Genomic DNA, 20,462 nt, shown 5'->3' with positions numbered 1-20,462 from the left:
ACATTATGGTTGTAGCCAATAGTGCCTCCTTCCCTGGCTTCGGGCCAAAAACGTCCTGCTGGTCCAGCAGGAGGGGAAGACCAGGTTACCCACGACCAGTCCACAAAGCAACTGGTTGCACACACACACTCTCTCTCTCTCTCTCTCTCTCTCTCTCTCTCTCTCTCTCTCTCTCTCTCTCTCTCTCTCTCTCTCTCTCTCTCTCTCTCTCTCTCTCTCTCTCTCTCTCTCTCTCTCACACACAAACACAAACATACACAGGCTAAATAAATGTATTTTTTGTAATTGTATTGTGTGTGACATTTCTTTGAACGTCTATGTGCCAACATCAATATCTATACCTTGTTTGTCCCAGACTCACCAAAGAGATGAACTTATCAAGAGCCTTGCAGGTTTGATGAGACAAACCACAGTGGTGACCCCCCCCCCCCCCCCCCGTTTGTAGGCTCCTTATTAAAGGTTGGGTACGCGATTTGCGAAACGCCAGCAGATTTTGAAAATACACAACTCAAATGGTCCTACCCCCTCCCCTTCAACGCTGACTCTGACTCCACCCATTCCAAGTACTTGGACGCGCAATCATGCACGAGCGCGAACAGAGATGCGCGAGAGCGAGCCAGGCTAGCGTAGGTTTTCGTTTAACAACATGGCACTACATTCAGCTGTAAATTGCACCCAGTACCGCGGGAAGTAGGGGTTTTGGGGGTGCTGCAACACCCCCTGTCCGAGGCCCTGTCTTATCACAGAAAACGATCATTTCTAAAAACCAAAGTGGAGATTTCTGAAAACGCCGGTTATGTGTTGTCGTATCAACGGGGAGAAACGGGATTTTAGGTTCTGAAGCGTCACATTATGCACCAGGAAATGCTTAACGTCATGTGAGCATCCGCTGTACCGTATTGGTCCGAATATAAACACAAACCCCATTGTAATACGACCTATATTTGGAAAAAAGATTTGAAGCCCAGATCTTAATTTCATGAATAAATAAATTGTATTAATTGAAATAATATACGAAAATAAAAAGGCATAGAATAAAACACTACATTGCCACTAAACAGTAGTGCAAATAGGCCGTACTGATGTGTACACCAAAGACTTCCTGACACTCCTCTGCCCCGCTGTGTTCGCTCTGGCTGTGGTCGCTCCGAACTGTTTCGGCCCGTGGCAAAGCGAGTCATCCTCGCTGCTGTCCAAGGCATGTTGAGACGCAGCATTTATTTAATGCTCATATGTCCTAGTGCTGAAAAAAGGTTATATGAAAAAGTGTGAGGGTAGCGGTGGTGCGCTAAACTTGTTCTGTGAGCAGCTGGATGTGATCTGGTGTGAAGGAAGTGAACACAACGATCGATTTTCAACTGTGCGCGCATGCACTGGTGTAATTGAGCTGCGCTGCTATATATCTTTTTTATCAATGTGGCGAGTTGCGAGTCTAGTGCAGGCCGGGTTTTTTTTTCACAGCACCCCCTGCTGAGAATACGTTCTCGCGGCTATGGTTGCACCAGATGTTATAAACATTAAACGGTCACATAAATCAATACTATTTTTAGAAAATGTATGTTTGTTTCATATAATTGTATTGGAAGTCCTGGTTTTCACTAGGGTTGCCGCGGTGTGGACATTTTCACACCGAGTAATAGGCTACACTCGTCTCAACACCGGTATTACCGAGTATAAACGGTATAAACTTTGAAACTAGGTCAACCGCCACACAAGCATCGGTTTTTAGACCCTTCTCGTCCTTCAGTTGCCGCCAACGTTCAAAAGCAGCGCCTAGGATTATTCTTGATTTCAGTTTTTCTCTTTCAGCGTTTTTATTATCAATTACTCTCTGAAAAAGAGTTTTCCTTCTCTTTGCTGGTGGTGGTGGTGGTGGTGGGGATTGTGGCGTCTTGTCTGCCATGGAAATTGTCTTCTACTGCTAGGTCCAAATGTGGATTAACTAGTTCCAGTAGATACCGCAGGATAACAACAAACAGGAGCTTGCTCTGGGTCACGAGCTCTGGGTCACGAGTACTGCACGAAGGGGTCGCGCGCGGGGCGCGGGGGAGGGGGGGAGGGGGAGTGCAGTACGACCGTTTGATTGACGTACTTACTGTCCAATGAAACTCGGTGGCAATGGATATGATTGGCTGGAGTTTTTCGAGCCCTGCACGTTCCACAGATGATTGACAAGTTTAATTTTCATGTCAGTACTTCTAACTCAGTGGCTGTAAGCGGGTTATGATAAGGATTTCAAGTAATTTTGCAAAAATGGCCAAAAAAGCAAATCACCTATGCAACCTTTAAGAACATCATAATAGTTAGCTGAATTATTTATTTTTTCGGAAATGTGGTACTTAATAGGCTAGTTGATATTACTCCAATACTGATTCTATTTGATTCAACCTCACCTCACTTGCTTTTGCAGAAAAGTGTCTTCTCAATGAAAAAATATCTAAGTGAAAAAATATTGGACCTGCTTTTTATTTTATACTTTTTTTAATAGCTTAAATGAACATATTAACAATAGTTTTTACCTACTGGTCCTTGGGGATCTGTAAACAAGGGGTCCCTTGGTGTTCAAATATGAGTCCCTAGCAAGACCTAATAAAGCCAGCAGGTGGCATTACAGAGTAAAAAAAGAAGTTGGACCGTAGTTGGTAAAAGAGAACTAATAATTTTTTTATGTTTTCTGAGATAAAAAGACGATAATTGTAGCGTTGCAACGTCCTTGCTTTTCTTGCCTACTTTGAAAGCTTAAGCATTATTTTTTCTACAATTATTTTCAAACATTCAGTGACCGATGATAATCATTAAGACATTGAAATTGAATCGTAGCCTAATATCAAAAATATACATTGAGGGCATTTAAATGTAAATTACAAAAAGACATGGAACAAAAAATGTTATAGCCTATAATTTAATAGCATCTTAAACTATTAAACATAGTAAACATGCTATGAATGCTCACAAATAAATGACTGAAGTTTGTCAGTATAGTATGACATATTCATTAAAATCGAAACAATATCGTTTACAAAACAACATGCAACTTAAATGTATTAAATGTGTTCTAAACTATTGCTTTTTATAAAATATTAAAAAATACAAATACAAAATTGAAATCAGGACAATTCAGGAAAACTCAATAAAACAAGCTAGGATGCTGATCTTTCCCAAATCGGTTCTAAAACTTGTGATGCCCATCGATGTCTTATTTTGGCTTCATTCATATGAGCCGATAGGTTTAAAGTTACATCTGCAGATTACCATGCCTTGTGCTAGATCTTCTTAATACATTATACAAACATAAAATAACGACCCAACAAATCATACGACAACTTCCATTCTCTTCTCTCTACTCCTTTTCCCATGGTCGAATTTTCTGAAATCTGTTGCCACGATTGTTACCCTTTGAGAGAGAGGAATGCAAGCATTTAGATATCAATGCATGCTCTAGGCATATATATATATATATATATTGGTGCTTATGTTATGCACAGTGTCACACATGATGTAGGCTACACACTGTACATCATGTGAGACACTGTGTGTCATCTCCATGAACTAAAACCCTAAAACCCAGTGCACACTTTGCAACTTTGCAGCCATACTTACGTAGTACATGCCGGACAGGTTGTTAAAAAGCACTTGACCCGCGTTGACCTTGTTCCTCACGCCTCGTATAGTCCCGTTCTTGCTGCAGATATTGATGCGCTTGTTGCTGAAGAGTTGCTCTCTCTTGGTACTGGCGTACAGCAGCAGGTCGTCGGGTTCGCACGCGCCGCCGCCGCCGTCGTCATCGTCCGCCGCCGCCGCTATGGCGGCTCCCGCGAGGCCGTTCAGGTGGCTATTGGCCTCGCTGACCGACGATCGGCTCTCCCGGCCCTCCGTCTCGGGGTTGCTGGCGCAGTCGGAGTCCACCGAGTCCGACGCCGAGCCGCACCAAGCCGTCGTCGTGTCTTTGAACACCTCCGTCAGCACGCGGCCGCTGTTCGCAGACGCCACCCGAAACCGGACCGTTTTCCCCCCAGACGGCTCTTTGTCCCGCTTCAACTCTGCCCGGTCCATTGAAACACATACGAAAGGACTTACATGGCTCTTGTTAGAATCTCATGCAAGTGGAGGCCACAAGCACTATTTGGAAGCAAGGCCCAAATAAAGTGCAATTATCAAACCATTATATCCCGATGGACGAGGTTAAACCCTGGGCCAGGTGTGCCCCTGTGAACTAAAACAAGACACCAACATGGTTAATAATGGATTGAGATCTACCATGGTGACGGTTGTCACAGGGATATACAGAAACCGAACGCCAAATAACTCAATAATGGATCAAGGTTACTTCTCGACTACCGTTTCAGAGTCTGGCTTCGGATAGGCCTCTAGGCTGGATTTGGGAACTCTCATTTAAATGAAGGCTGGCAGTATACTGTGACCTCTTTCATATTCCTTATCCTTGATCACATTTTACTTTTATTAAACCCCTACTGTCATTTTGCTATTGCTTTACTATTTCCGAATTGTATCCTGTTTTCAATTGATTATGAATACGCATGCCTTTTTTCCAAGTTGAATGGCAATTTTGTAACTTCACCCCGGCCCTATAGGGGGCAGTATAGACAGTTTGATTGACTGCGTGACCGGCGCCGAAGCAGGAAAAACACAGCACATGTGTCGCTGAGCACTGGGACTGAGACTGTCAACATGGGCAAGCGAAGGCAGAACAACCAGCTCTTTACCAACCTGTCTAAAAAGCAGAAGAAGCATCTAAAGGAATTCGGAGAAGAGCATCCATTCCATGATATGTAAGTTTGAAGCCAAACGCATTCGTATGTGTATTGTTGGGTTAGTTATTGATGAGCTATTCAGATAGTAGTAAACTGAAGTAGCTCAAGCCATCCATACAATGATGCTGGCTAAATGTGGTATATGAAACGACATGCATCTTCGGATTTAAAGGGGAAGATATATCTTTGTCAATCCATGCAATTAATTGCTCGCGTGACTTTCTGTATTTTCAGTGTTAGTGAAAGACCTGAAAGAACACAAATAGTCAAGCTGGTGAGTACCATTTGAGCAGCAATTGATTGATGTTTAAACAATGTTTTCATTAACTTGTTACTTCTCATGTAGGTTAAAAACCTTTACATCAAAAGATAGTTATTGTGTGGGACAAGTAGCATTTGTTGTCGACAAAGGAATGACATTGTTGTTCTGCATGTGTCTGCTCTAGCGAGGTGTCCCAGAACAGGCTGTTGATGGCAGCGAGGATGAGGAAGAGCTGGATCAGAAAACAGCCTATCAGAAGCTCCTGTCGACTCTCAGCGTTCCCGTAGACAACGGCCACAGCGACGACGATGAGGAGGAGAGTACTGACGAGGAGGAGGAAGACGAGGAGCTTGCTGAGGAAGGTCAGTGGCACCAGTTTACACACTTACACCTTTTCCAATTCCTAGTTTTCCAACAGCAAAGAAGCATTCTGATTGGCTGCACTCGCTGTCCATTGCATATTAAAAAAATGATGTAGTAATAATGTACTGTTGGGTTTACTTGTAGCAGTGGTGTCTCTCTGCTCTTTTCTTTCTTCAAACTAGCTGAAGTATTGGCTCCTCTGGTTTTCTACAACCTAGATGTGATTCAAACTGTATTGGAATAACATCTAGTAAAACAGCTCCTCGCTAAATGAGCCAATGCAACTGTTTTCCAGGCGAGGGCGACGGCAGCGATAGTGATGACGACGATGATGATGAGAATTGCAAAGGGGAAGACGAAAGCGATGAAGATGTTGACGAGGCAGCAGTAGAGCAGGATGAGACGGAAGAGGGCGGTTCCGACGGAGGACTGGGGGAGGAGACGGAGGGGGCGGAGGACGAGTTCACAGACAAGGAGCACGAGTCTCTGTTCTGCCTGGAGAAGAACTTCATCGGGGAGGAGGAGATACAAGACACACCTCCTGAAGAACAAGACGACGCTAAAGGTAAGCGTCATCGTCTCTGTAATAAGCTCCTCCATTGATGAACAGAAGCGTTTATCCCTCCGAGATCTAAGGCATCCTCATCTACAATGGTTGACCAATGCTGAAGCTGGTTTATAGTGTGAATTGTAGTTTCAACTATTGTATCATCCCAGCAGCTTTACTTTCTGTAATGGTTGGGTATTTATTTTTCCCAGTATAGAATCCCATCTGCCTCACTGCATTCTGTGGAGAGTCAGAGGACGCATTAAAAAATACAACATTATGTGTTGAGCTCAAATTGTATTTGTTCGCTAAATGTTAATTGTGAAAGTAACACTTAAAGTGGCCCTTGGATGTGAAACGATGCAGTCGTGGAATGTTCTCGAGGAGCAATCCTTTTTTTGTTGGTGTGTGCAGACATATTTGTGCAGCATCTAGACATGGAGCTCAGTGATAAAGAGGTGGAGAAGATTGCGTCCGGACCCAGGGCTAAGACCACCCTCACGGTACTGACCTAACGTCTTTGTCATGCAGTGTTTATACTTTCTTTGTAATTATGTCATATATTCGTCATTCATATTTGAACCATTTCAACCATTCGTTATTCATATTTGAACCATTACTGTTTTTTTATTGGTGATTGTGACCCACGCTATCTTACCTTCCCTTAACCACCTCTACCCTCCCTCCGACCCAACGTTCAGTGGCCCGTGACGGGTACCCTGCTGTGCTCCACCCCGATGGAGAGGCTGGGCCCGCTCGGCCAGGCCAAGGACGCCGTCCTCCCCGCCTTCCACAAAGTCCTGGAGGGCCACTGGAGGTCCCTGAACCGGGCCTCGGACCCTGAGGGCGGGGCGGCGGAGCTGAGCCCCCTCCAGACGGAGCTGCTGGGGCTCATGGGCAGCTACAGGGACCTGTACTACCCTGAGAGCTCCCCGCTGGGCAGCAGCCAGCAGGTGCGCAGCGCCTACTGCCTCCACGTGCTCAACCACGTCCTCAAGGCCAACTCCCGCGTCCTGTTCAACAACTCCGTGCTCCACGCGGGGCAGGCCGCATCCAAGGCCGGCGCCGAGCCCCAAGACGAGCCCCGGGACCAGGGTCTGACCCGGCCCAAGGTACGCTGTTCGCCCAACGGCCCAGTACAGTCACGGTGACTGTATGACGCTACATGTTTCACTTCTACATCTGTAGAACTGCCACTAGTATCTACGTGTATGCTACGTATATGCTACGTATATGCCAAGACGGCGTTATAATGAGAAATGTGTTGTATTACAACAAGTGTAACAGCATTCATACACTTGTAGAAACCTATTTTTTTTTATGGCTGACCTTTCAGGGTAGCCAGTGTCGACCCTTCCACACTGCGAGTGTTAGTCTCATAGCTCCATATGATGCAGATCGGGTGATCACTGATCTGAATCGCTTTAAATCAGAGTTGCGTTGGTTTCTATTTTGCTGAACGACCCTCTCCCGTGTCCCGCGCGGCAGGCTGTGATCCTGGTGCCGTTCCGGGACGCGGCGCTGCGCGTGGCCCAGACCCTCATCGGCCTGATGGAGAGCAGGAACCCCGCCATGGACGTCAGCAACAAGAAGCGCTTCAAGGAGGAGTACGGCGAGGAGGCGGACGGCAAGCCGCCCAAGGTGCAGAAGCCCGAGGACTACCGCGCCACCTTCTCCGGGAACGTGGACGACCACTTCAGGATAGGTGCGTCAGCCGCTGTTTGATGACTCACTTTATACCACGTAGGATGTGAATGAGTGATGGACGACGCCATCTGTGATCAACAGTGTTTTCTTGACTATTTAAAATGCTCGCTCTTTGCCCCGCTCTCTTACTCGCTCACAAACACTTCGACAAGTTATAGACCTGTCTGTGAATAGGCCCTCCGCTCTGTGAACACTCAAGATGCAAGATATTAAGCCTGATCCATCATTGACACATTTGTCTCTGGGCTGCACTGAACTTTTACAACCCCCCCCCCCCCCCCCCCGCGTCTCCCTCTTGGCCCCAGGTCTGTCCATCATGCGGCGGAGCCTGCGTCTGTACGCGCCCTTCTACTCGTCGGACATCATCATCGCCTCGCCGCTGGGCCTGCGCACCCTGCTTGGCGCCGAGGGCGAGAGCAAGAGGGACTTTGACTTCCTCTCCTCCGTGGAGCTGCTGGTGGTCGACCAGGCCGACATCTTCCTCATGCAGAACTGGGAGCACGTTCTGGTGAGACTGCAGTAGCGTGCGTTCGCTTGCGGTGATTGTTGTTGTTGTTGTTGTTCGCCATGTATTATAGTATCAGTAGCGGCCGTCATCGATTTCATCGACTGCCAAAGATGAGGATGTTGTAGGGCATTACTTGAGAGCATTCCCCACTTGAGAGCATTAATGACATCTCCTCCTGCACTAATAATCCCCCCTCCCCCAGAGCATCTCAGATTTCTTCACCATTAGCCTCCATGTCAATATCGGGATGCTTATGGATTCATCATTGTTTGTTTGAATCTGAAAAAATCAGAAAATTTTGAAATGGTGCCGGATTACATTATATAAACACGTACAAAGAGTTCCATCTACAGTACACCATGCACGACGTTAAGGACTTTCTAGGCCTCTGTCATTAGCTATTGGTGTTTTCTGCATGTTCCGAGTCGCTGTGTTGACCCACGTGTGTCCCGTGCGCCTCCACAGCACACCATGAGGCACATGAACCTTCAGCCGCTGGAGGCCCACAACGTGGACTTCTCCAGGGTGAGGCTCTGGAACCTTAACAACACGGCCAAGCACTACCGCCAGACCATGGTGTTCAGTGCCGTGCAGGACCCCCAGATCAACAACCTGCTGTCCAAGCACTGCTTCAACTACCGCGGCCAGGTACTGTTGGCCCAATGTGGGAACACATTATCAATTCAACATATTCGATGTTCCCAGTACCTCCCTGGTTAATACTTTCACGATTTGTGTATGGTGAATCACTTTTTTTGCTACATACCTTCTCGCCTGTAGATCAGCAAGATTTTTTTCAAATGTGCCTTTCTGAAACAATCAATCAATGAATTAATCAATTAACAATGAATTACATGTTGGATTAAGAGCCTTTCCTTTTCACCTGTTCCTCCATTCATCTAAAGTGGGCCAAAGAGGCCTGGGTCCACTCATCACTGATCTGGGGTCTGCTTCTCCTCTAGGTCGCCGTGAAGAACATTCCAAAGACCGGCTCCATCTGTCAGGTGCTGGCACAGCTGCCCCACGTCTTCCAGATGTTTCCCTCAGACTCCTTCATGGACCAGGACACTCGGTACGTAACGCCCGCTGCCATGCTGCAGCTTGACCCTCCCTGGCCCTTGTCAATTGTCCCGATTCGTATCTGTTAACCTTTGCACACCTATGTTGTGGTACTCGGGTTGCAGGTTTTGTGTCACATACACAGACCTTTTACTTGTATTTTCTGTCCTCCTAGTTTGCTTACTTGTTCAGCTTATGATTTTTTGGTCATCTTTTTCTGTTTTGCGGTTATTGACGGTCATTAGTAAGACGCACTCAACAAGGTCACCGACGAATAAACCCAACCCGCCATCTGACGGCTCTGACTCTGCCTGCGTCCCCCTTTCCCACCCATCAGCTTCCAGTTCTTCATCGAGAAAGTGCTGCCTCAGTACAAGGACTCTGTCATGTCCCACACCCTGATCTACGTCCCGTCGTACTTCGACTACGTCCGCCTCCGCAACCACATGAAGAAGGCCAACATGAACTTCGCCAGCGCGTGCGAGTACTCCACCAAGTCGGAGGTGTCGCGCGCCCGCCACCTGTTCCAGAAGGGGGAGCGCCAGTTCCTGCTCTTCACCGAGCGCTTCCACTTCTACAAAAGGCAAGGTTCACCGCCGGCGCCTTCGTAGGGTGACCCCTTGGTGCTAATGTGTTAGAAGGGGGTGGCGCAGTGGTGTGAGGGGCCACACTTGAGCATGTATCAACAGACACGTAGTGGTGGGTATCCACTTTGATTTTCCGTTACAATGGACTCATCTGTTGGACTATTTCTGAAATAAGTCTGGGTCTGACATGTCTGCAAAGGCTCAAGGTCCATGGAGTGGATAAAATCATTTTATTTTCCTACAGGGCAGACAATTCCTCCATTATTCGTTATGGAGGAGGCAGGGCCTTAGATTCCCTTGTGAAGATGTTGCCCTCGGGTAGAGGTGCAAGTTACAACACTTAGCAGAACGGGTTTACTTTTAATTTTGTTCAACTATCAATTAAACTGCTGAACAGCAAGAGCATGTGGGTGAGTGGCTGGTAGAGTAAGGCAGTGGTGTAATAACCCATTTTATTTTTTACTAGGTGTTAATGTGCAATATCTCGGGGTAGGACATATGTGCAATATTTTTGGTGTCGTGCAATGAAGGGCATCATGCATATTCGAGAGGTGTATGTTCTGGTGTTTATGGATTTGTGTGTGTTGCTCATTGTGGCTGCAGTTCGATTTTACACATAAAGATGTATTGGCGTTTGTAGAGGCTGTCTGCTGCGAGGCCACAATGACAAATCATCTCTACTAAGGGAGACGATAAACTAACCTAATCTCAGATTTGGAATCATTCTATTGTTTCAGCCTCCCCAGAATATGTCATCATTTCAATGGCCGTTAATGCCATCTTGGCCTCGAAGCATTAACGGTCCCATATCATACCACCATTTGTGAGTGTGATTAGCCATCATAAACCGCTTGAACATCAGAAGTGGGCGTGTCCACCTAGATGTGTGCTGGATAGATCATCCTACCCAGTGGACTGTAGCAAACGTTGCTCATCTCTCCGCCATACATCTTTGATGTCAGAAATGGCACATTTTCAAACACGGCTTGCATCGGCCAATCACACTCACACCTGGTGGTATAATATGGGACCTTTTTAACAAGGTAACGCCTGCACTTTGTTCACATCGCAAAAAACCAAAGCCTCTAACCTGGGCCGCTCCCCTGCTCCCAGGTACACCATCCGGGGGATCCACAACCTGGTGTTCTACGGCCTGCCCACGTACCCCCACTACTACAGCGAGGTGTGCAACATGCTGACGGCCGGCGCCCAGGCCCACGAGGCCAGCTGGACCTGCACCGTGCTGTTCTCCCGCTACGACGCCCACAGGCTGGCCAGCATCGCCGGGGCCAAGCGCGCCGGACAGATGCTCAGCTCCAACAAGGGCGTGCACCTCTTTGTGACCGGCGAGGACGAGAAGGCCTCATGACCTCCCAGCGCCTGAGCCTCTCTGAACCATCTTTGGACCCGGATGAAGTCTGAATATCCATTAATAAAAATTGTACAGTCCTGCGTCGCTAATCTCTAAAGTCGTGAACATGGTCAATGTGTCTTGTAGGGCGACCGTAAACCATTCGCCTTCGGATAGGTTATCTACTCTGTTGGACTCTGCGAGATAAGAAAAAGGTGGTCATTAATGGGTTTCTTGTGTTATATTTCGCACTGTCACACAAGTAGGTCATTCTAGAATATCTACTATATGTATATTTTATGAGTAAATGATTTTTACTGAACTTTGTGTCTTTCCTTTTTCCCTTCGACGGTTATACGAATTGGAACGGCTAAACATCCCTGAAAATCAATGTCCACCCACGAATCAGTCCATCGCTATAATCATTAACTCGATTCGACCTTGGTCACACGGTTTTACAGGTGAAGGAACATCTATACCCTATTCTGAGTCGGAATGAATTTACCCGGTCTTTGACATGGACCCTAAGGCACCGCAACTCAACCTGAGGCGGGAAGTGGGGCTCACGGGGGCCGTGGCCCTTATCGCCGGGACCATGATCGGATCGGGCATCTTCATGTCGCCGCAGTATGTGCTGTTGGCCATCGGCAGCCCTGGAGCGAGTTTGGTGGTGTGGGCCTGCTGCGGTTTGCTGGCCATTCTGGCGTCGCTCAGCTACGCCGAGCTGGGGACCTTGATACGCGAGTCGGGGGGAGAGTACATCTACATCCTCAGAAACACGGGCCCGTCCGTCGCCTTCCTGTTGATCTTCAGCTCGGTGATGTTCGTGAGGCCCGCGGGCGTCGTCGGCATCGCGCTCAGCTTCGCCAAGTACGCCGTGGCGCCCTTTTACGCGGACTGCGCCCCGCCAGAGCTGGTGGTCAAGTGCGTGGCTGCGACCGCCATCCTGGTGCTGGCCTCAGTGAACTGCCTAAACGTCCGCTTCGCGATGTCCGTGCAGGTGTTCTTCATGGTGGCCAAGGTCTTCGCCCTGCTCGTCATTGTCATAGGAGGTGTGACGAGGCTCATCCAAGGAGACGTTCTCAACTTTGAAGACTCGTTCGCCAACACAAACGTTGGCATTAATCCAATTGGCATCGCTTTCTACCAGGGCCTATGGTCTTACGATGGGTGGAACAATCTGAATTATGTGACCGAAGAGCTGAAACGTCCGGAGGTGAGTTTATTGTTGTTTAAAAAGTGAGTGCGTGACTCTTTGAGTCTGTTTGGGTGGCTGTGGTTGTGAGAGATCATGATCTTTTATGATCTCCCACAAGGCAACTGGAGTCCAAAGTGCTTTACAGAATAAACACAGATGAGGATACACAACAAAATAAGTAAACAATAAAGTGCACAAGCATGGACCCTTCGCCACCTTCTTCACTGGTCTTGGTCCTCTTCCGACCAAGTCCTGCACCAGAGTGAATGAGGACTCTGGACTCAGGAGGGTCACTTAATTGTTATTGCCTTTAGTGTTCGAATCGTGTGGAGGGAGCAGACACAGATTCTACCCAGGCCATTAGGAGGAGAGCAGCAGCATGGGAGGCGACCAAGAAACAAAACTCCACCTGAGGAGGAACGTAGGGCTCACGGAGGCGCGGTGTCCTTCATCGCCGGCACTATGATTGGCTCGGGGATCTTCATCACCCCCCAGACGGTGCTGTCCACCATAGGGAGCCCGGGGGCCAGCCTCGTCATCTGGGTCTGCTGTGGACTGCTGGCCATGCTGGGGGCCCTTTGCTTCGCTGAACTCGGCACCGCGATCCCCGAATCGGGCGGGGACTACGTGTACATCCTGCGAAACCACGGTCCGCCTGTTCGCCTTCCTGTACGCCTTCAGCTTCGTCATGGTCATGCGTCCTGCCAGCGGCACGGGTTTGGCGCTCAGCTTCGCCGAGTACGCCGTGGCCCCGTTCTACTCCGGGTGCACCCCTCCGGTGTTGGTGGTGAAGTGTGTGGCTGCTGTGGCTATTCTCCTGCTGTCCGTGGTCAACTGTCTGAGTGTCAGGTTGGTCACCGCCATCCAGGTGATGAGCATGGGGGTGAAGGTGGCCGCCCTGGGCTTCATCATAGCGGGAGGCGTGGTGATGTTCTTCATTGGCCCGACTACGAACTTTGAGAACTCCTTTGAGGGGACGAATGTCGGCGTGGGCTCCATCGGGATCGCGTTCTACCAGGGCCTGTGGTCGTATGACGGCTGGAACACGGTCAATTATTTTACTGAAGAGCTGAAACGTCCAGAGGTTGTGTGTGTGTGTGTGTGTGTGTGTGTGTGTGTGTGTGTGTGTGTGTGTGGTGTGTGTGTGTGTGTGTGTGTGTGTGTGTGTGTGTGTGTGTGCGCGTGTGTGTGCGAGTGTGTGCGTGTGTGTGTGTGTGTGTGTGTGTGTGTGTGTGTGTGTGTGTGTGTGTGTGTGTGTGTGTGTGTGTTTGCGTGCGTGCCTGCGTGTGTCAACAGGCGAACCTAGAGACGATTGCCTGGGGCGACAAATGTGTCCGGGGCGCCCTCTAGTGGCGGCCTTAATGATTTAATTTAATTTAATTTAATTGAACAAGCAAATAAAACATCTTTATTAAACATCCTTCCCAAATTGGAACGGGCAAGGGGGAGAACGGGGGATCCACTGCTAGTGCGGAAACCCTTACTGAAGCTCGCAGGATAATGCGATAACCCCCCCCCCCGCCCCCGCTCGGAGGAGGTCTCGCCAAGGGCTTTGTTCAAGAATCGCCATTGTGTGTGTGTGTGTGTGTGTGTGTGTGTGTGTGTGTGTGTGTGTGTGTGTGTGTGTGTGTGTGTGTGTGTGTGTGTGTGTGGCTATACACATTACACGTAACTACATTTCTGTAAATTGTATTGTTAAATGCTTCAGTTGTAATAAAGCAATGAGGCAACTGTGTAAAACAAGGTTATGTAGGGCAAAAAAATATTTTTTCTTTGCCGAAACTTAAGTAACAAACATATAGGTTAACGCTGAGAAAAATTGCACCTTGCACCTACATACCATGCATATCAAGGATTATCTTATCTTTGATTTTATTTGATACAACTGTTTACATCATGCTTCCACATGGTGAAATTATTAGTCTGTTGTGCCCTCATTTGTCCTTATCTGGGCCGGCCAATCCCCACTCCTCCATACCGTGATCTGGGTGCTAATTGGGGACAGGGTGAACACAGCAACGAGCAAGCCATGGTTCATGAGGTAGACTGGCACAAGATCAACCTTGATAAACTAGGGCCACTGCTGCTGGTTTTTATATTATGTTAGTCTTGGTGAGTGACAGGAGAACAATTCCGTTTTCTCTCTTTCCTTTGGAGTTGCTCGGTATTCGGTAGGAGTTTACCATCCACATAATATCATCTTCATCATCTATTGGCAATGGCATAGAAGCCAAGTTGATAAAGCAGGTCTCTTGAATGAAGAGGGCAGGGCGGGGGCTGACCACAACTCATTAATGAAGCACACAGTGCGTTTACATGCAGTGTCATTATCGGATAAAGAATCTAATAAGACCTCCACCGGACTTTAAAATGCATACAAACACCTTTACCCGATCTATTTCGGACCGAAATCGGTACATGAACGGACAAGCGAGATCGGATAAGAACACCTCGATAACTCGATCATTGTCCGATCTCTACCTGCAAACCCGCATCGTATCTCGTATCGGATTTTGCATTCTGCGCATGCTCAAGATCTTGAGGCCGGGAGACATTTTATAATGATATACAAATTTTGAATGCTTTGTGTAACCATTAATCAAAACTTCCAGTTAGCCTTTAATCCGTTCTAGCTGTCGCATGTAAACGCACTGACAGTTAGGCCTATGTTTCCATGCATATCTAACATGAATAATGCATAGGTCTATTATAAACTGTATGTAACCTTTATTATTATCCTGTCATACAACAGATCATGAGATAAGATTATGAGAATCTTATGACCCAACCTTTTCATAAAAGTTAATACTAGTTCATATTAACTCTGAGCAATTTGCACTTGAAGTTTATCTGATTACACATTGGTATTCCTACATTACTAGCACACAGTCTGCAGTCTGCAGTCTATTGGATATTATCAACCATGGCGGGCAAAGCGCACGGAGGCCTGAAAATAAAGCGAGAGCTGGGTTTGATTGGGGGGGTCTCGCTGGTTGCAGGGACAATGATAGGTTCTGGCATATTTATGTCCCCACAGTTTGTGCTCTCCAACGTCGGCAGCCCAGGAGCCAGCCTGTTGATATGGACTCTCTCTGGTCTGGTCGCTATGTTAGCAGCACTCTCCTACGCTGAAATCGGGACCATCATAGCGGAATCTGGCGGGGATTTCATCTACATATTGCGGATCTACGGCCCCTGTCCCGCTTCTTCGCCGCGCAACGTTCATCCTGTTGTGAAACCTTCAAGCATAGCTGCCATTCTCTGAGCTTCGTGAATATGCGATCGCCCCTTCATCCCGACTGTGCTACTCGCCGTTGATATAAAGTGCACTGCCGCCGCGGCCATCCTGTTGATAGCGACGGTTAACGTTTTGAACGTGCGCCTGGCCATACGACTCCAGGTGGTGTTTCTGGTAGCCAAGGTGTTTGCACTGATGACCATTATTATTGGAGGGTGGGTGAGCCTCGGGAAGACTACTCATTTCATTTCGATGAATTTGAATGTTGAAAATGCCTTTAAAGGGACTCAGCTGAGCCTCAGCACTCTAGGAATGGCTTTCTATCAGGGTCTCTGGTCATTCGCCGGCTGGTACAACTTGAACAGTGTCACAGAGGAGCTGGAAAGGCCAGAGGTGTTTTTTCTTTATTTATTTTTTACATTTGAACAATGTTTATAAAATGGTATATGGTGTTAATTATTGATGTCAATTGTAGATGGCTTCTTCAGGGGGGGTCGAGGAAATTGTTGATCTGTGATAACGCCAGGACGGAAGAAAAGTTTGTGGGTTCAGAGTTTGTTACAGTTCATGCGTCCGTGTTTTCCTGTAAGGCTAATGCATAGGCTAATAAACTAATAAATCACTGTGGTAAATACCCAGATGCATGTGAGTTTGCCCTGGGCTGTGGGTTAATGCCTGACTGAATTTCTTCTATGCAAAACATTGGAACCTAGGCAATTTTTTTTCCTCAGACCGAACTTTTTGTGCATCCTGGAATGCACTAATTTCAAAAGCACGTACAGTCACGAAAAAATTATAGGCCTACGTGGAATAACATGGAAAGAAGAAAACGGTCACATTCATTACAACAACAGATGTCCTTTATTTTCACCTCTTGCAGGTGAATCTTCCCAGGGCTGTCCTGATCGCCATCCCCATGGTGACGTTGTTGTACGTTCTGGTCAACGTGAGCTACCTGCTGGTCATGACTCCCGCCGAGTTGATGTCCTCCACCGCGGTGGCAGTGACCTGGGGGTAAGACAGGCTTGGCCAGTTTGTGATGTCACAAAAATATTAAAGCGCTGTTATCCACCGAAGTAATGGGCGAACGACCGCCAACATAATGGCTTTACTGAATGCTTTGTGGTCTTTGTGGTCCACAGTAATAAAGTGCTGGGCAGCTGGGGCTGGATCATGTCCGTGGCGGCGGCGCTGTCTGCGTTCGGGTCGCTCAACGGGACCTTCTTCAGCGGGGGCCGCGTGTGCTTCGTGGCGGCGAGGGAAGGACACATGGTGAGCACCGTCCACCATGTAGACATCTGTTCCTACATCCACATCGCTGGGTTCATTCTTACATGAAAACAAACTTATATTAGGATTTCTGATGATAATAGTGGTGCTTATGATGATGATGATGGTGGTGGTGGGGGTGTTTGTGGTTATGATGTTGGTGGTGCTGAGGATGATTTGTTTTTTTTACCTTTATTTAACCAGGTAAAAGTCTCATTGAGATTAAAATCTATTTTTCAAGTCAATACATGTTTCTTACAAACAAAACGCACAATTTACGCACAATTTAAAGACAGTTCTGGGATTTCAAGGAATTATACACAACAATGTCCACTATTCCCTTGAGTACTTAACAACACATCATCATGTGTTGTTTATTAAATGGCAGTTTAAATAGCTGTAAAAATGTGCTTATGTTTTGGTTCTTCCTTTGTTTCATAGCCAGATATTCTCGCCATGGCCCATGTCCACAGACTGACCCCCTCACCTGCGCTGATTTTCACTACAGTCATCTCTCTTCTTGTGCTGATTCCAGGGGACTTCCAATCCATCGTTAACTTCTTCAGGTAACCAGTCGATCCCATAGGCCTAAATTGATTGATTCTTAAAAAAAGTACAAGAAAAACATTGATTGGTTCCTTATTTAAGAATTATTATTTAATTATTATTCTATAAGGTTATAGTTGCATTTTAGGGTTTCTTTTTAACACAAATGTAAGGACAGTAATATTCGGTCTTTCTTTTCAGTTTCACTGCCTGGTTTTTCTATGCAATCACAATTTCGGGACTCCTTTACCTCAAGATCAAGAAACCTGAACTGCCTCGACCATACACGGTATGGTGGTGGTTTAAACTCACATGAAACCTCATGGTTCAACGAAACTCATTATTCCTACAACAGATCCCATGAAAATGTTACAGCAGTAAAATAACAGAAAGTGGCTTAAATTATGTATAAAGATACATCTTGATGATATTGCAATTAATCTGTCAATTGGGTATTTTTAAATTGTTAACCTAATTCATATACATCACCTTATGCATCTCATATTCATACCAAACATGTAAGTGAGCCAAATGAAACACATCTTTAAACAATCTGCATCAATACATGCATACATTTCCGATTTTGTAAATGCAAGTGATATTGTAGAAAATACATTCCTCTCTTTCTCTTCCCAGGTTCCTATCATCATCCCCATATTGGTCCTCCTCGCAGCCATCTTTCTGGTGCTGGCACCCATTATAGACAATCCTCAAATTGAGTATCTCTATGTGACTCTATTCATCTTCAGTGGGATTTTAGTTTACATACCAGTCATCCATTACAAACTCTGCCCGGGTCTATTGAACAGGATAACTCTGTTCCTTCAACTCTTCCTTGAGGTCGCTCCTGCGGACAAGAACCTCTGAAGATGCAAAGATAGAAAGGACTGTTTTTTGGTTTGTTTATCTTACACTGGCTATGTTTAAATCGGCTCACCTGTGCCCCATTCCCATAGCACTTTTTAGTACAGTTGGCGTGACATGTATTGGTTGCATAATCAAGAAGACACGTGTGAGATGTCACCCTGAGAAAACTAATTTGCATAAATAGCTCCTGTGTGCAAACCATCTCTATTGGATGACTCCGATGACAGTGAAAACCACTGCACATCCTGGGATATAGTGCAGATATGTGTGCTGTACTGAAAAATTATTTTTGACAGCACTGGAAAATGCTGACGCTCCTTAAATAGTGCAGTAACTGTGTCACTCTCACTACTAAATATCTAGGCACTATTACCCTTAAAATATGTTGACACAGGTGATGGGAAGGAAGAATGAAAAAAGTGAGCACCTCTGGCCTCAAAATCGATTGATTTGAATGAAATTAGGAATATGGTTACCAGTGTATTTCTTGTTATTCACAATTTTCTATAGACGTTTATGTGCAATTATTTTATGTGATTGACCTGTACTAGAAATGGGTATTCAAGCTCAATTTGTTACCCATTTGTTTACTGATGTCAAACATCAACATCATCCTTCTATGTGTTATTTTAAACACCAACCTTTTTATTAAAGAAACAATTCAGTACAAACTATTCTGTTTATGATACCAAACTTGAAATGTGAAAGATGAAAGCTTTGAGTAAGGAATTCAATGTAGATCACTGTGTCACACATTGACCAGGGTAATATAAGTTCTCTTCTTTAAATAACCAACACATAAGCAATTCTTCCAGAAGATATGAGGCGGCAATCTTCTGAGAACCTCTTGATGTACATTTGAGTTTTGCAATGTATCAGTCTGACCTTGGCTTGACAGCAATTTGTTTACAAGTAGATCACAGCCTTTTGTATGCAAAACAACTCTGGCACTCATGCTCTTGACCCTTGTCAGATTGATCTCCAAAGAGGAACAAATGAACTTACAAGATCTTACAAGGCTTTTAATCTACAGATCTGATTACTGATAAAAACTGGACCCAGTGTAATTGAAGAAAGCTCAGTTTCGATCTAACCACACCAGTAAAAAATTAAATGGGATGTGGCACCATGACTAGGCAGCAACCGTTCTGAAATATACATAAAAGTTTATTTGAGATGTTACGAATTACACTGCAAGTATAGAACATTGATTTAAATTACACTGTTGGAAAAAGACATTTTAAGTTGTGGAATCGCACTATACCCCACAAATGAATAAATGTAACAATAAAAAGAAACACTGACAACCGTTAAGGTTCACCATTAAACAAGTCATGGTCGATTCATACTTGATAGTGCAACTTTGACATGCCAAAATATTGTTCATCAGAACCACAAGGAGGATGGAAATAGGGTAAGGAGAGGTGTGCTATGTAAACAGTGGGAGTGTATGTACACACTATAATTATTATTTATCTGAAGGATAATTGTAATTTTGCCAGGGAGAGCCAGCTGTGCGGATCCTACACTTTTCCTATTTAAATAAGATATACGTGTGGCTTGCAAATTCTTAATTTCTTTCAAATTGAACCAACCGATCATTTTGGTTGCCATGAAATTCTGGCACACATGGCAAATGACCACAGTTGATGAGGCTTTTAAAGCAAGAAGCAACCGTTTAACAATTATTAAATTCAGTTAATAATTTTCTCATATCAACCGGGTTATGTATGCTAAATCAGGAGGAAATCGTTAAGCTGGGCATATAAAAAAATAAGAAAAAAACACTCGTTTGTGCAAGTGACCTTCGCCCATCCCTCGCCCCCCTTGTCGTGTCTCTTTGTTCTAGTCCGCTGGCCTCGCTCCCCGCTCCTCTGGTGGAGCCTCAGAGCGGTTCGTCCCCGGTCGCTGGTGCTTCGCCCCCCAGGCCTCCTCCCCTGCCCCGGCGCGCTGGCGCCCCCTTGGGCCCGCTGGTGGTAGAGCGCGTGCAGTCGCTGCGCCGTCACCTCGGCCTCCTTGGCGCCCTCACAGCACTTCATCCAGCCTCGGGGATGACCTCGATGCCGTAGTGGGCCCCGGCGATGGCGCCCGCCATGCAGGCTATGGTGTCCGTGTCGCCGCCCAGGGCCAGGCTGTAGGCCATTGTCCTCTCCAGGCCCCCGTAGTGCGGCGGCAGGCTCTCCCGCGG

The 20,462-nt window shown here is 46.4% G+C and overlaps 2 protein-coding genes across 2 annotated transcripts; both read left to right on the top strand.

The window, feature by feature from the left end:
• Positions 1-4,615: 4,615 nt before the first annotated feature.
• Positions 4,616-11,465, top strand: LOC130382673 (U3 small nucleolar RNA-associated protein 25 homolog). Its single transcript, XM_056590539.1, has 12 exons — positions 4,616-4,790; positions 5,007-5,046; positions 5,219-5,396; positions 5,693-5,962; positions 6,359-6,447; positions 6,646-7,056; positions 7,433-7,649; positions 7,957-8,159; positions 8,625-8,807; positions 9,122-9,231; positions 9,556-9,801; positions 10,919-11,465. The coding sequence occupies exons 1-12, from the start codon at positions 4,690-4,692 to the stop codon at positions 11,172-11,174; spliced, it is 2,304 nt and encodes a 767-aa protein (XP_056446514.1). The 5' UTR covers positions 4,616-4,689; the 3' UTR covers positions 11,175-11,465.
• A 145-nt stretch (positions 11,466-11,610) lies between these two features.
• Positions 11,611-18,781, top strand: LOC130382675 (b(0,+)-type amino acid transporter 1-like). Its single transcript, XM_056590541.1, has 6 exons — positions 11,611-12,372; positions 16,473-16,606; positions 16,735-16,864; positions 17,303-17,427; positions 17,609-17,696; positions 18,044-18,781. Exons 1-6 carry the CDS (start codon positions 11,674-11,676, stop codon positions 18,272-18,274), a joined length of 1,407 nt encoding a protein of 468 aa, XP_056446516.1. The 5' UTR covers positions 11,611-11,673; the 3' UTR covers positions 18,275-18,781.
• The last annotated feature ends 1,681 nt before the right edge of the window (positions 18,782-20,462 follow it).

Source organism: Gadus chalcogrammus, chromosome 5 (assembly GCF_026213295.1).
Source record: "Gadus chalcogrammus isolate NIFS_2021 chromosome 5, NIFS_Gcha_1.0, whole genome shotgun sequence".
Taxonomy (NCBI): Eukaryota; Metazoa; Chordata; class Actinopteri; order Gadiformes; family Gadidae; genus Gadus; species Gadus chalcogrammus.
Note: the sequence above shows the minus strand (reverse complement) of the source record. Positions and strands in the feature narration are given on the sequence as shown.